Here is a 15,115-nt window from a genome sequence, read left to right as displayed (position 1 = left end):
AACAGCATGAACTGAGGCGTGGAGACGGGAAGAGGGAAGCAGAGCACTGTGCTCGAGAAGCTTGTACGCTTGGCAGGCTACAGGCCCTCAGCTGCCGAGCCACATCTTGGATTTTATCTGGTGGGACATGGGGAGCCTGGGGAGGTGTGTGAGCAGGGGAGAGGGTGGGGTTGAGAAGGGAAGGGATCTCGGAGAGATGATGTGTCTGGTTCCCGAAGGAAGCAGAGGCGTGAGGGTGGCAAATAGGGGCTGAGGATCAGCTCCTGCCTGCCTGGGGCTGTGCCTCTGGTTCCTTCCGATCTGGTTTTGGAGGGCGCCATCTGGTGGCTCGGCTAGAAGCTGACTGAGCTCCGGGGGAGAGGCCAGTAGGAATTGGTTGGGGTGGGGAGGGGAGCTTGTCAGGGGACATTCTGGGGAAGCAGAAGCGTCCAAGCTGAACCAGGTTGGGATCCAGAGAAAACCAGTCCCAAACCAGCCTCGCCAGCCACCCAGATGACGGGAAAAAGTTGCTGGCTGGCCAGAGGGAAAAGGAGCTGTTGCTGAGGAGGTAGGAAGCTTCCTGTTAGGCCGTCGTCTCACAGGAGGAAGAGTGGCCGGGAAGCCTGTGACACATTCAGGAGGCAGCCACTTCTCCGTAGCTGGACCCCTGGCTGGAGGTGGAGAACAAGGTGTAAAAGTGGATGCTGGGAGACTAACCTAGGGGATGAGGGCAGGCTTTTCCAAAGAGGGTATTTGAGCTGGGTCAGGACAGCTGAATAGGATTTCAACAGGCAGAGAATCGTTCCAGCCAGCAGAAACCAGCCATTGTTAGAACTCCAGTGGTTGAAGGGGTTTGGGGAGTGTGTGGAGAAGGGCAGGACCAGAATGCACTGGGGATGAGGAGGTGAGGACGAGGTTGGAGATGTAGGGACCAAACCACTCAGGGCCTCGAATGCCAGGCTATGGGGCTAAGACGGCGACGGGGAGCCAGAAAAGGATTTTGAGCAAGGGGTGGACTGGGGCCTCGGGTGTTCAGAAGATCCCTCTGGAGTGAACTAGAGGACAGACTGGAGGCTGGGAGGTCAGGAGGAAGCCTGAGTTGGGAGGATTCAGAGAAAGAAACTAAAGAGAGTGGGGACATCTGCTAGATTCCTTTCCTGTGAGGCTGTTGCTGGGGTGAGGGGCAGGTTCCTGGCCCCTGGTACCCGGGTAGAAAAGGGACAGCAGTTGACATCGCCTGCTAAGAGGAGGCTGTTTATAGACTGGGTAGCATTATCACAATACACAGGGCTCCCGAGCGCAAGCACTTGCCCTAAATTGTCTCAGTGCCCGTTCTCGGCCAATACGAGAGCACTTCTCAGGAGACTGCACTAAGGACGGGCCGATTTATCTAACCGGACGGGATAAGACCAAGGCTGGAACAGGTCGGCGATCCCTGGAGGGATCTACTTCCGTTGGTGGGGGCAGTCTGCAGAGTCCGTTCTCCCGCGGGGCTGCTTCCTGGAAACTTAGCGGAGGGGCGGGGAAGGATCAAATGACTTCCGTTTCCACCTCGTCTTCCATCCTCTTCTTTTGCTTCTTCATTACCGCCTCCAGCTCTGACACTTTCTCTTTGTCCTGGAGTGGGGGTGGGGGTGGAAAATCAGGACCTTGGAGGCAGAGACCTCAGCGCCCTCCCCAGTCCGGGCTCGGGGACGAGCGCCCGCCTCACCTCCAGCAGCGAGCGCTGCACTGTGATCTGGCTGTACACGCGCGCCCCCTCCTCGGGGCTCAGCGCCCGAAACTTATCTTTCTGCAGCGAGAATAGCTGCGCGCCGCTCAGTGCGCCTAGCGCGGCCACGGTCCTGAGCAGGGGCATCCAGGGCACAGTGAGGCCTGTTGGCCAATCACGGCTCAAGCCTCCTCAGCCCCACCAACCACTTTACGCCCGCTTAGCCCTTTGTCCAATCTGAGCAGCATTCTAGCTCTCAAGCCGGGGTGCGGCCGCTGCTGATGGCTCCTGAATCCCCATCCACCAATCATAGCGCGCCGTGGGGGTGGGGGGGCCTGCCTTCCAAGGGAGGCGGGGCTTCCCTAGAGACTCCAATCGGAGCCTGGAAAAACATGCCAATCACAGCCCGACAGTCACAGTTGCTATCAGACAGACCCCCGTTTTGGACCAATCCCGGTCTCCCGTGGTCTGCCATGCCCCCTCTGGGCCAATCGGAGCGCTCCGCCCCTAGCGCCGGTATCTCAGGGTCCCCTAGCCGGCACCTGCCACACTCACCCTGAACTAAAGCCCTTGCCCTGCAGCCAGGCGCGGACCTCCGAAGCGTTGGAGCGCGGGCTGAGCTGCGGCTCCGGGGCGCGGGGCTCCGGGGTGCGGGGCCCCGGGGCTGCGCGGCTGGGGCCTGTGAGGCCCTGGGCCAGGCGTGCCTGCAGCTCCTCGTTGACACTGAGCATCTGGGAGAATTTCTCTGCAGGCGGGAAACCGGGAGGGAGGGGGGACTCAGGGCGAAGGGCCCTGGGCTCAGAGGGTCGGGGACCTCCAGCGTCCTCGTGATGGGTCGGGACTCCGTTTACTCTTTCTGAGCCTCGGTTTCTCTGCCTGGAAAGCGAGGACAAGGACCGCTCCTTCGAAGGGGTGCCCCCACCACTCACCCTTCTTGCCGGAGTCCAAGTTGTTGAGGCTCTCGCAGCTGTCCCTGGGAGACCGAGACGGAGTCGGAGCCTGGGTCCGCGCTGGTCGGGCACCGGGAGCTGGAGCCAGGGTCGGCACTGGTGCGGGAGGGGGCGGGGGGGGAGGAGCCGGGGCCGAGGCTGACGGGGGAGGGAGAGCCGGAGCCAGGGCGGACGCTGGTGGGGGGTGGGGAGCCGGAGCCGGGGCCGACACTGGTGGTGGAGGGGGAGAGGGAGTGCTGTTCTCCTGGAGGGGGGAAAAAGAGGAGAGCACCTGGATCGGAAAGAGGACTGGGTCCCAGTCCCCTTCGCCTGGAGGTGAATTTCCGAATCCTCAGCCACTTCCTCTGCCAGTGACTTTGACCCCTTATCCCTCACGCCTCTTGTTCCCAGGACCCAGGATCTGAGCCCAGCCCCTCTTCCCTCAAGACCCAGGAGTCTGCCCTGGCTCACCAGGCTGCGGCCCCCCCACGGCCCCGGGTGGGGTGTCAGGATATTATAGGGTACATATCCCTCCTGCCCTCTCTGGTCCCGAACCTTCCACCACTTGCGCTGGTCATCCAGGACCTGGAAGAGGGAAGGGTTCAGAGGCTGTGTCTGTAGCTAGGGCTGAGTGGACTCCAACCCCCCAGCCCCACACCCCGTCCCCCACTCCTCTGACCTCCAATATGTCCCACTGCTTGACGGACAGCTCGCTGCTATTGCGCGCCTGGAAGTCATAATTACATAGGACCCACTTTCCCGCCGGCTCCAGCCCCTGGGGCTCAGCTTCTGGTTCCTGGTCTTGGTGACTGAGGAGAAGGGGAAAGGGTTGCGGGGTAAGGAGGTAGCCAGCTCCACTGCTCTGGACTGTAGGGTGTTGGTGTGAGCTGGGGTTAAAGCCAAGCAGGGGTCGAGGCAGGGGAGGCCGGTTAATACTGTTAACAGAGGTTTGAAATTGTAATACCGGTTTGAATATATTGTGCTCCTTATGTGCCTGGCACCATGCAGTAGGCACATGATATGAGTACTAGCATCAGCTCCATTTTACAGATGAGAACATTCAGGCTCAGAGAAATAGAATGACTCTCCCCAGATTACACAGCTAGAGACAGCTGCTATTTATTGAGCAACTACTGTGTACTTGACTCATGCATAATGATAACTCATAAACATAATAAAAACAATAGTTAGCACTTCTATAGCACTTATTACATGCCAGACACTGTTCAAAGTCTGCTACATGTATTAGCTGATTTGATGCTAGAGACAACACTTGGTAGAACCATGAGTTTGGACCCCCTAGTTCCTTCCTCCCTCCAGAGACCCAATTATTATTTCCATTTTACAGGAAAGGAACAGTGATATCAAGTGACACGGTGATGTAAAGGTCACAGAGCAAGGAAGAGGTGTAGTCAGGCTGGGACCCGGGCGGGCTGGCCCCAGAGCTCATGTCCTGAGTAACTCCATTCTACTTGCACACAGCTGGATGTGAACCTGCGTGCTCCCATGACCCTGAGCTCCTAACTGGCAGCCTGTACAAACTCACAGACTTCTCCCTCTTTCAGGGAGGGATTATTATTTCCATTCCCCTCCTGCCCTCCGCAAAGAACTTGAAGCGCAAAAAAAAGGTGAGTTAAAAGCTGTGGGTGTCAAGCTCAAGGTTCAGAAGCACACCGAGAGGGGGGTCCGCTAGACCAGGCAGCTGGGGGGAGGGGAGCAGACTTTTAGCTCTGACAACCCAGTAAAAGGCACCTCAGCCCAGATCAGGCCTACCTGTGCAAGGGAGAGGGGAGTCTTCAGGGCCGAGGCACCCCCTGTGTGGGGCCGGCGGCAGCTCCCAGCACGCCGCCGTCTCTGCTGAGACTCTCTGCCCGAGCCCTCACCCAGACCCCCTTCTGCTCCTCCAGACCTGCGGCTTTGTTGTCTTCTCATCCCACGCAGCTTCCCTCCCATCTGCCCCCCGACATGCCCAAGGAATCCTAGCTCCTCTAGGCCCTTCTTCCCCCGGGACCCAAGAGTCTGCACCACCATTGCTTGTTGGAACTATGAATTTGCACCCCCAGTTCTTTCCTCCTCCAGAGACCTAGGAGTCCAGATCTCAAGCTTTAATTTCCTCGACCTTTTCATGCTTAAAAGGTCCCAGTGTGACACCCAGCAGGGACTGAGACAACTGCTCTAGAGCCTTGGGAAAGCAAGGGTCCAGCCTCCCAGCCTTTACCTCTCTCAGGAGCCCAGAGATACTACCACTTCCTAACTTTCCCAGAAACTTGCCCCTTGGCCCTTTAAGTCTCAAGACTACTTCCCTGGGTCTCCAGGGTCCCAAGCACCAGACTTGAGCTCTTCTTCAAAACCCAATATCTAATTCCCCAGCCTCTTCTCTCCAACACACAGGACTCTGTCCATATAGGGACCCAGGCAGGGAGCTTCCCAGGCCCTGGGAAACCAAACTGCCTTCTTCCAGACCTTTGGGGATCTAGGGGTCCCTCTCAGACTTTACCCACTCCCAGCACCCTCCTCCCTTAGACCCTGGAATCTGGGCCTCCAGTTCCCTCCTCCCTAGAACCCAGAAGTCTGGGCCCCACTCCCTCCCTCGTTGATCCTCCCCCCTGTCCCAGCCCGGGCCCCTGCCTCATCGCCACCTCACCCACCTTTGAAGAGCCGGGAAGACAAAAGGAAAAAGAAAAAAGGGGAAGCCGAGTCAGCGCTGGGACCCCCCAGGACGCACCCCTCCTGGACCCCACCTGACCCGACTCACCCATTGACACTCACCCATTGACAGCGACCTGAGGAGTGCTTTGCTGCAGGAGATGAGAGCAGTAGATCAGGTGGGGCCCGGCCTGCGCCCCAGAATTCCCAGTCACGGCCCCCCTGTGTCACCTGGGGGAGCTTAAGCCTTAGCCTCACCTGCTGGCGGCGCCGCTCGTGCTGTAGCTGTTTCTCTACTGGGTCCTCCCAGGCGCGGCCCTGTGGGTCCGTGGCTGTGGGCTCCCAGCCGCTGTAGAACTCAGGTCTGTATGGGGGTCCCTCCTCTGAGGGTAGCTCCATCCTGCAGCCAAGGAGGGGCAAGGGATCCTCAGGGATCCTGGTATGACCTCCCTGTCAGTAACTTCATGAAGTTTACCCCCTCCCCTTAAGCCTCGTTCTATTCCAACAATTCTAATCCTGCCCCCTTTTGCCAAGCCCTGCCCTTGCCTCTAAGCTGCATCCACGACATCAACTATATTTGTAAATACCCTGATTCCATTCATGCTCCGCCCTGGCCTCTGAATCTCACCTCTGATTCCAAACCGTGTTTCTAGCTACACACATCCCGTCCCTTTCCCCTAAGCCCAGCAGCTAGCTCTGCACCTACTCCCTTGAAGCTCTCAGCCTCCAAGCGCAAAGACTGCTCCCCCTTTCCAAAACCACAGACCAAACGTTTCCTAAGCCCGCCTCTTCGGCATAGCCTCACTCCATTCCTCTAAGTCCTGCCTTTTATTCCGGTTTGAGGTTGTTTTTTTTTTTAAATCATGCTACGAAAAACCTAACTTTAAGATTTATTTTTGCAACTTTTTTAAACAGAGAAAACAACACACTCCTTGGGGAAAGGTGAGTGACTAAGAGGACAGGTCCTGGGTACAAATTACTACCACAGAGCCTGGAGTTGACAGGCCTGCCTAGGAGAGAACCACCGGCACTGCCACACCACCAAAGGGGGTAGCTGCTGTCTGAGGCTCATTAGTTTCATACGCCACGCAAAGCTGCTCGCCTTCCCTCATCGGATCGTGGCATTTGACCTAGTCCCACCTGAACTTCAATTTCTTTGGCGACACCCTCTAGCTAAGCCCCACAACTAACCTACCCTCCTAGCCCCATCTTTCCAACAGCCCCGCCACTTCCTCCCAACCCCACCCCTAAATCACCACGCCTCCTGCTTCCCAGCCCTGTCCCTCCAATCACCACGCTCCCAGCCAGCTCCGCCCCTGGATCACCACGCCTCCTGCCTTTCAGACCTGTCTCTCCAATCACCACGACCCCCGCCCCCCCGCCCCGCCCCTGAATCACCACGCCTCCTGCCTTCCAGGCCTGTCTCTCCAATCACCACGACCCCAGCCTCCCAGCCCCGCCCCTAAATTGCCGCTCCTCCAGCCTCCCAGCCCCGCCCCTTACCCCGGGCGGGTCCAAGAGTCCCCCAACGAGGTCCAGAGAGTGTTTTCAAGTTGGGTGACGTTGTCCCACAGCAGCGCCACAGCCTCGGAAGTCAGATGCGGCCGCCGCACGCAGCTCGCGAACTGGGGGCCGCCCGAGGTGTCCACAATCTGGCAGCGGCACAAGAGTGGGCAAGCTATCAGACCTTCTTGAAGTGGAACCCTCCTGCTGCAGGCAGCCCTCAGGCCGGGGGTGTCTCACCATTTGCAGAGGTCCGAACAGGAAGTGCAGCAGTTCTGGGGAGGAGGGGTTGGCGATGTTGCTGCGCAGCCGGGCCTGTGGAGCCGGGGAGGTTCTGGTATTAGTGCGCGGACAGGTCAGGTTTGTTATTCCCCTCGCCCCCTGACGCCCCGGGATGAACGCGTCCTCACCAGCAAGCTGAAGGCGTACTTGATTTTCTGAAGCACATCAATGAACTCGGCCTCTGAGGGCGGCTTGGCCCGCAGCGTCAGGAGGCCCTCTGTGGGTAGAGAGGCAGGCGCGGTGATGGGGCACATGCAGACAGCGTCCGGCAGGGTCGAAGAGAGAGGCAGAGACCCAGTGAGATCGCGATAGGGAGTCAAACTGGCAGGGGGTGCAAGGGGAGACCCAAGGGAGAGGATGGATATTTGGGAGTGAACAGGAAGGGGGTGTTCAGGATTGCCACTCGGTGGCGCCTCCTCACCCCCGGCCTCCCGGTGCCGGGTCCTGCGGCTGCGCTCTCGGTGCTCCAGCACTCGGGTCGCCTCGGCAGACTTCTGCAGCCTTGATACGAAGGTCTCCACGTCGTCGAACACGTGGTTCAGGATGTCCTGGGGGGCAGAACAGGGGGATACGTGGGACCCCTGAATCTTGGACCCTCATCACCCCTGTCCAAGCCCTCTCAAACCAAGAGCGCTTAGGCATTTAGGCCAGGCCACGCCCTCTGATGTTTGACTCTGCCCCCATTCTGTCCCCTCCGGCCACCCCCCCAGAAGTCTGACCTGACCAAGTCCCCAGAACCAAGCCCCACCCCCTGACAGAAGATTCACACCTGCAGCCAGTCCCGCCCCGGCCCTAGCCCCGCCTCACTCACCACTTCCCGCTCCGCCTGCAGACTGGCCAGGTCTGGGCCGCAGGGGCCCAGGTCCCGAGAGGTCGGGTCAGCGCTGCTGCAGACCTCCGCCCGGCCCGGCCTCCGCATCTCTGCAGTCTCTGGGATGGGGTCCGCCTGGGGTCGCCCGCGGCCCGCGGCCGGCTCCACCGTGTTGATCGCGGCGCGGACCGTCGGGCGGTGCTGCAGGGGCGGTGTCTCGGCGGCGGGCGAGGGGTGGCACTGCAGCTCCTTTCGCGTAGCCCTGCGGGGGAAAGGGAGACTGAAGCTGGGCACACCGAGGGGTCCGGGAGGGGAGAAATTCGGGGCTTCAATCTGAAACACTGTGGCCCAAGGGGGTCAAATCTAGGCTCTCAGTGGTAGGGAGAAATCCGATATATGGGGGATGGGAGAGCACCTCTCCGGAGGGAAACTGAGGCAGAGGGAGGAGAAACCGAGGGGAGGGGAGTACACTTGGTACAGGGTTTGTTTGACTCCATTTAAAACTCGTTCTGCTCTAGGCTAGTGGTATCCACCGATTTCTCGGTTGGGGAAACTAAGGCCCAAAGAGGGGAGCCGGCTCCCCAGAGACCTCCCCGTCGTCTCTTCTCCCCAGCTTCCAGCCCGGCCGCCTTACCTGAGCGCCGCCGCCCTGCGCTCCCCGCGGCCCGAGCGATAGTTGTGCAGAGCCCCCTGGATGTCCTCTCGGATCAGCTCCGCCTGTCAATCACGCCGTCAGGCCACGACCGCAACCCACCCACTGCCCGCCCAGGCGGCTCTCCGGATCGATTCCTCAGCTCGGCCCCAGACCACGTCCAGTTAAAGTTCACGCACTGCGCCCACGCACGTCCACGCCCTGAACTCACACCCCGGCTCTTAAACTGTCCCTGCCTTAGGCCCCTCCCCCAACCACGGAAGCCCCGTCCAGATGGCGCTTCGCCCCTGACCACACTCACTCCCATCCTAGTTCTGGCTGCTCCCCCAGACCCTCACTTCCATGTTCTGTCCACGTTCTGTCCGAGCTCTTAGCTCTTAGCCTCCGTCTCCATTCGGCCCTCTCGATCCTTCTCGACCCTACGTTCAATCTGTTCTCAAATCCCCCTCCCTCCCAGAATTCCTTTACAGGTCACGCCCCCTCCGCTGGCCCTGACCCCGCCTTTGCCGTACACCGTGCCCCCCGTCTTAGAGGCCCCGCCCCGTTGGAGGTCCGGCTCCGGACTCCGCCCAGTTGCAGCTCCGGGTCCGGAATCCGCAGGGTCTCAGTCTGTGGCCCCGACCCCCGCTCGCTCACCCCCAGACGCAGGCCCTGGAAGAAGTGCACGTCGGGCTGCGTGCGCTCGGGCTCCTGGCACACGAGCAGCAGCAGTGAGCAGCTCTGGCCCGGCGGTATCACCGTGTCGCAACGCACGATGGCGCTCAGCGGGTAAGACTCCAGCTCCTCCTGTGGGGTGGAGGGTGGGACAGCGGGTAAACTGAGACCCTGAGCCAAGGATACTCCTAAGTGGTGACAGCAGTGCCAGCACGTACAGGCACTGCGCAGGGCAACCTCCACCCCAAGTTGAGGGGCCAGGGATAACACCCCTGTTTAATAGATGAGGCTAATGAGGTTCAAAAAGGGGGCGGGGGTCCCTTGCCAAAGTTCCTAGAGGAAGGACGTGCAGGAATCAAGATTCACACTCAGATCCCTGAGGTCCCTAGGGCTCTCCATGCCTTGGTGGGCTCAGTCCAAGCTGCTCCTTCCACCCGTGTGCCCCGTGGCACCTTGGAGACTGGGTCCAGCAGCGCAACGTGTTTGGGAGACACGCGCAGCAGCATGTCCTGGGCCCAGACGCGGCCTTGGCTGTCCATGAGGGCCAGCTTCCGCGAGGCGTCCTCCACCGTGTGCACGCCATCCTCCTCACCCAGGCAGAAGGTCACCAGGTGCTGGAGAAAGCAGTGAGTCCCAGGATGAAGCCAGGTGGGCTGAGAAGCCCCTGGAATCAGCCTTATAGCCTGCGACTACGCACACCTCCTCTGGGAAGCCTTCTCTGATCACCTGCGCCACCTCCTCCCAGTGCCCTTTGTGTGTCTTCCCTGGGTCTAGCTCTCCAGCTAGACCCCTTGAAGGCAGAGAATGGTCTGGATTATATCTAGTTCCTTCTAAGCAGCTCTACCTCCGTTAGAGCACCTGGCAATTTTGCTGGTACCTCTGGACCTTGTCTGACCCCTCCTCATCCAGGATTGCATCTGATTTGTCCCTGTGGTCTAACTATCCAGCACAGGAGCTGGTCCAGAGGAAAAGTTGGCGGATTCAAGTGGAATTGAGTTCCTCCACTGAATGCCCACATCTGAGGCAAGGCAGAAGAAGTCCACTTTGCAGATGAGCAAACGGAGTTTCCCAAGTTCTTGCTGCTTGGAGGTCCAACTGCTTTCAACTCCCCCATCTCCTCAGGCCTGCCTTGCCTCCTGCAAGACCCCCCGTGGCAACACAGACCCCAGACTCACATTGACTGGATATTGGGAAACATCGGCCATAACCTCGGTGGAGTAACGCTTCCTCTGTTCTGTGGGGGAAGAAGGAGAATGGCTGCAGGAGACCCAGCTCCCAGCCCCTTCCCCCTCAGACTCAGGAGTCCAGACCCCCAAACCCTTCCCCCATCAGATCCAGCAGTTCGGGTCCTCAGTTACCTCCTCCCTCAGACCTAGTTTCTCTTGGCCCGGGGCTTTCTTGCCCCTCAACTCACCATAGATAGACTTGGCACTCCGTTTGGGAGAAGCTTCTGGACTAGTGAAGGAAAAGAGGGGTGAGAGGGGCCATGGGAATTGGGGGCAGATCATGGGAGTTTTGAGTGCCCAGCAGAGCTTGTGAGGGCAGTGGGGAGCCATGGAGGGTTTTGAGCAGGGGAGGGCAGGGCCAGAGCTGGACTCTAACGAGACAAGTATGGCAGTGGTACTGGCTCGTGGTGGCGAGTGTGGTCTCTACTGTCACACAGACCTGGGTTCGAATCCCCTGTCAGCTACTGCTTTGTCATAAGACCCCGGGTGGGAGACGATCTCTCCTGCTTCAGTTTCCCTTTCCACAAGACAGGGGTTGGTTACCCTATAGTGTCCGTTGGGCGAATTCAATGAGGTGATGCAGTTGGAATGTTGTGCAGCCTTAGTAACTGTTATTATCATCATTAAGGTGATGCAAAGGGCCTAACACACAGTAGTTGCTCAATAAATGGGATTTTTTTTTTTTTTTTTTTTGTGGCTGCGCTGTGCTGCGTGGCTTGCAGGATCTCGGTTCCCCAACCAGGGATTGAACCTGGGCCATGGCACTGAAAGCGCCAAATCCTAACCACTAGACCACCAGGGAACTCCCAATAAATGGGATTTTTTACAATAACATTAGTATTGGGAGTAGATGGAACGTTATCTTCTTCCCCTCCTACCCCCACGGGCCAGGTTCTTTTCAGCCAGATCTTTCTCTGAGAATTCTCGAGTCCCCATTTCCACAGAAATAACAGCTCAGAGCTTGGTTGGGGTCGGAGATGAGAGAGGAAGGATGAGAAACTCTTTTAGTCAAACCTCTGCTCCTCTTCCTGCCCTTGTCAGTCAAATCTCCCCACAATTTGTTTACCTCTGGGCTGGAGAACTCACTCCCTTCCATCTCCCATGCAGCTATTCCCACGCTTTTCTCTTTACCCTTCTCCCTTGCTCACTCCAGGAGACTTGACCCTTCATTATAAACAGCCCTGAGCTTTTAGCAAAGGGTCAATATTTAATAATAAGATATAACAACTGGGAATTCCCTGGAGGTCCAGTGGTTAGGACTTGGTGCTTTCAGTGCCGTGGGCCCGGGTTCCATCCCTGGTTGGGGAACTAAGATCCCAGATGCCATGCAGCGCAGCCAAAAAAAGAAAAAGAAAAAAGGTAACAACGATGGCCTAGCAGCTCTCATGAGTTGAACACCTGCTGTTGGTCAGATGCTCTGCTAGGTGCTGTATGTGCATTAGCCTATCGAGCTCTCAGAATTGTCCCTGTTTCATGGAGGAGGGACTGAGGCTTGAAGAGGTGATGTCCTGTGGCCAGGGCCACACCACTGCTGAAAGTTAGCGCCCGGATTTGGACCCAGGTCTGTCTGCTTGGCAGCAGGCAGCTCAGGTGGTCCTCGGAGTGTCCAGGCCTGGGCTGCGGGTGTGGATGAAAGGGTCGGGGGGGAAGGGCGGGGCGGCCGGGGGACCTGGTGGGCGGGGGTACTTACCCAGTGGTGGAGCTCATGGTGCCGAGAATGGGGAGCTCCTGCCACCTGGAGCCCTGGGAGCCAGCAAAGAGGTGAGGCCGGACCTGATCGCAGGACCTATGATTTCTGCCCCAGCACCTCCCCGCTCAGACCAGGAATCTGGGCCCCCAGCCCCTCCTCCCTCAGACCCAGATGTCCAGGCCCTCAGGCCCTTGTTCCTTAGACCAGGAATCTAGACCTGCAGGCCCTCCCCCCTCACACCTAGTACACTGCCGCACCCCCAGTTCCTCAGGGCTCCATGCATTCAGCTCCCTAACCTGTGTGTACCCCATTTTCCTTCCTCTACCCAGGGATCCTGTCTCCCTGTCTTCTAGCCTTTTACCTTCTCAGGGGCCCAGAAGTCCAGAACTCAGAGCTCCTTGTCCCTTGGAACTAAAGGGTTTGGACACCAAGTCTCCTCAGAGAACCATTCATCCAATTCCTCAGCCCCTACGACCCATAGTCTTCCCTTAGGTGTTCGGGTCCGATCTCCAGCCCCCAGCTCTTCAGAACTAGACTTTAGTTCCCCCAGCCTTTCCTGTGTCTGGACCCAGGAGTCTGGGCCCCCTGCTCCCCTCCCCCAGACCCAGGAGTCCCGACCTCCCATCCCTCCTCGCTAGGACCCAGCTCTCTTCCCTGGGCCCCCTCCTCACCTGCTGCTCAAGCTGTGTCAGACGGGAGGCTCTGAGCTCTTCTCTCCCTTCCCTACAGGGGCCTCTCCTTCCTGCTCACTCCCAGGGCCCTCCCTCCTCCGCATACCTGAGCACTCACCTGGTACAACCTGGCCCCTGGGCGTGGCCCCTGGGCGGGGCTGGCTGACAGACCCAGGGCGCCGGCTGGGATGTCCTCAGGGGAGCCAGAACGCTTATTGTCTCCATCACAACAGGAGAAACTACAGTAATTCGATGTCAAACTCCTTCACGCGTCAGAAATACCCCCTTCGAATTCTCCTGGTATCTCTGCGATTCTCCTGGTATCTCTGCGAAGTTGATTGCTGCTTGTTCATGGTCAATGTGGAAGGAGCCACCTTTCCATCTCCAGGGCTGGTGTCCATCCCTGCTCTGTGCACACCTCCTGTCTGGCGTTCCTATCTCCACCGGTGCCCTCGGCCCCCAGCCCTCCCCTTCCCTCCTCCTTTGGAAATGTCCCTCAGTAATTCCCGATAACGATGACAGCTAAGACTCAATGCCCAACGCTGCTCCAAGGGCATCACAAAAATGAACAGGCTCCCCAGGCATAAAAATCTCCTTTCGAGAACTTCCCCTGTGCCATGGTCCTCGCTAACTGAGTTATACACACCGCTTCTTCCCCAAACCCAGTGAAGTGAGTGTTGGGGTGTCTCCATTTGGCAGATGAGGAAACTGAGGCTCACAAGGGCTCAGAGACTTGCTCAGAGTTACACATGCAGTGAGTGGTCTCCCTGCCGTCTTCCTCCCCAGTCCGGTCTCAATGCATGGACCCCATAGAAACCTAAATCAGCTTACGTCACTCCACTCTCAAAAGGCTTCGGTGGCTCCCCATTTCTCTGGATAAAAGAGAAGACCTTCTACAAGGCCTTAAGTGATGGTACCCTACCTCATCTCTTCCTTTGCTCCTTGAGTACCCAGATGCCATTCTGCCTCAGGGCCTTTGCACTTGCTGTACCCTTTGCCTGGAGAGCTCTTCTCATATCCTCAGATGAGAAGAGGCTTGCTCCCTCATCTTCTTCAGGTCTTTGCTTGAATGGCACCACCTCGGGAGGCCTGGCTGGCAACCTTGTTTAACATGGCAGCACCTCTGACCCTTCCCTCCTTCAGAGTCTCTTCCCTCTCCCCCAACATTTAGTTTATCTCCAGATCATTTATCACCCTGTAACACACTATATTACCTGTTTATTTTGTCTGTTTTATGTCCTCCCCATTAGAATGTAAGGCTTCATGACAACAAAGACTATTGTATGCTCAGTCCCCCAATGTATCTGCAGCATATAGAATAGGGTCTTGCACGTAGTAAGTGCTAGAGTGACATTTGTTGAATTACTGAGTTTTTGTATTTGGTGCGCTCATGTGCATTATTGCTTCACTGAACACATGTTGACCCCACAGTCTATACTAAGAGAGGCTGGAAACCAGAGAAGGCACATCCTTGTCCTGGATTGATGGGGAAGAAAGAACAGACAGAAAGAGAGATAATCCTATTGTGTGGTGTGATCATAAAGAGCCCAAGTGGGTGTGGGTTCGAGTCCTGGTTTGCCACTTAATAATTTTGGTAATACTTATTGTGTGCTTATATCCTCTTCTGAGTACCTTGTGTGTGTGTGTGTGTGTGTGTGTGTTTGTATAAACCTCACAACGTCCTAGGAAATGGGTTCAGTTATCCCCATTTTATACATGAAGAAACCAAGACATATTAAAGTTAAGTAACGTGTCTATAATCACACAGCTAATAAGTGGTAGAGATGGTTGAACCCAGGCCATACAGTTTAGACACTGCATCTTGGTTGTTACTCTGTGCTACCACCTCATGGTCCAGGCCCCTATCTAGCTGTGTGACCCTGGGCAAATTACTTAACCTCTCTGTGCCCCAGTCCCCCATCTGTAAAATGGGGATAACAGCACTGGGAAGATTAAAGGGGGTTACGGAGAGGTCTTAGTACAGTACTCGACGAAGAGAAACTCCTAGGGAAGAAGTGTTAGCAACCACATCGATGATGTCTTTCTTTCCACAGGTCCTATCATGGCAGATGCTAAGGGTGCCTCGGAAGCCTGGAAGCGGCTCCTCAGAGGGTCAGGGCAGGCTTCCTGAAGGAGGAGGGGTGGGGTGGCCAGAGCTAAACCTGAAGGGCAAGTTTGGCAGCCCCAGGTGGCCTGGAGGATGAGGGAGGAGTGTTCCAGGCCAGGAACTGCCTGAGCCACGGAGGGGAGGGCCATCTAGCCAAGTCTCAGTGGCTCCGGGCCATGACAAATGCAGATCCGGCTGAAACCAGGCCCTTTCTTCGTGTGCAGGTGGAGAGAAGTGTCCTTGTAAAGGCATGC

At 57.5% G+C, this 15,115-nt stretch overlaps 1 protein-coding gene across 2 annotated transcripts; it reads right to left on the bottom strand.

Moving 5' to 3' along the window:
* Positions 1-405: 405 nt before the first annotated feature.
* Positions 406-15,115, bottom strand: EPS8L1 (EPS8 like 1). 2 transcript variants are annotated; one of them, XM_029244453.1, is made up of 20 exons: positions 12,755-15,115; positions 12,084-12,136; positions 10,582-10,622; positions 10,343-10,401; positions 9,620-9,781; positions 9,150-9,299; positions 8,496-8,578; positions 7,862-8,123; positions 7,472-7,598; positions 7,179-7,267; positions 7,009-7,083; positions 6,769-6,917; positions 5,524-5,665; positions 5,389-5,417; positions 3,299-3,428; positions 3,091-3,204; positions 2,620-2,884; positions 2,246-2,435; positions 1,691-1,823; positions 406-1,596 (listed from the first exon to the last, which is right to left on the bottom strand). In XM_029244453.1, the coding sequence occupies exons 2-20, from the start codon at positions 12,098-12,100 to the stop codon at positions 1,510-1,512; spliced, it is 2,304 nt and encodes a 767-aa protein (XP_029100286.1). In that variant the 5' UTR covers positions 12,101-12,136; positions 12,755-15,115; the 3' UTR covers positions 406-1,509. The 2 variants fall into 2 exon arrangements, with proteins under 2 accessions (XP_029100286.1, XP_029100276.1); XM_029244443.1 differs by lacking the exons at positions 12,084-12,136; positions 12,755-15,115 and having other exon boundaries at positions 10,582-10,751.

This window comes from Monodon monoceros, unplaced genomic scaffold (genome assembly GCF_005190385.1).
Source record: "Monodon monoceros isolate NGI ecotype Baffin Bay Population unplaced genomic scaffold, NGI_Narwhal_1 Super_Scaffold_10, whole genome shotgun sequence".
Lineage (NCBI taxonomy): Eukaryota > Metazoa > Chordata > Mammalia > Artiodactyla > Monodontidae > Monodon > Monodon monoceros.
Note: the sequence above shows the minus strand (reverse complement) of the source record. Positions and strands in the feature narration are given on the sequence as shown.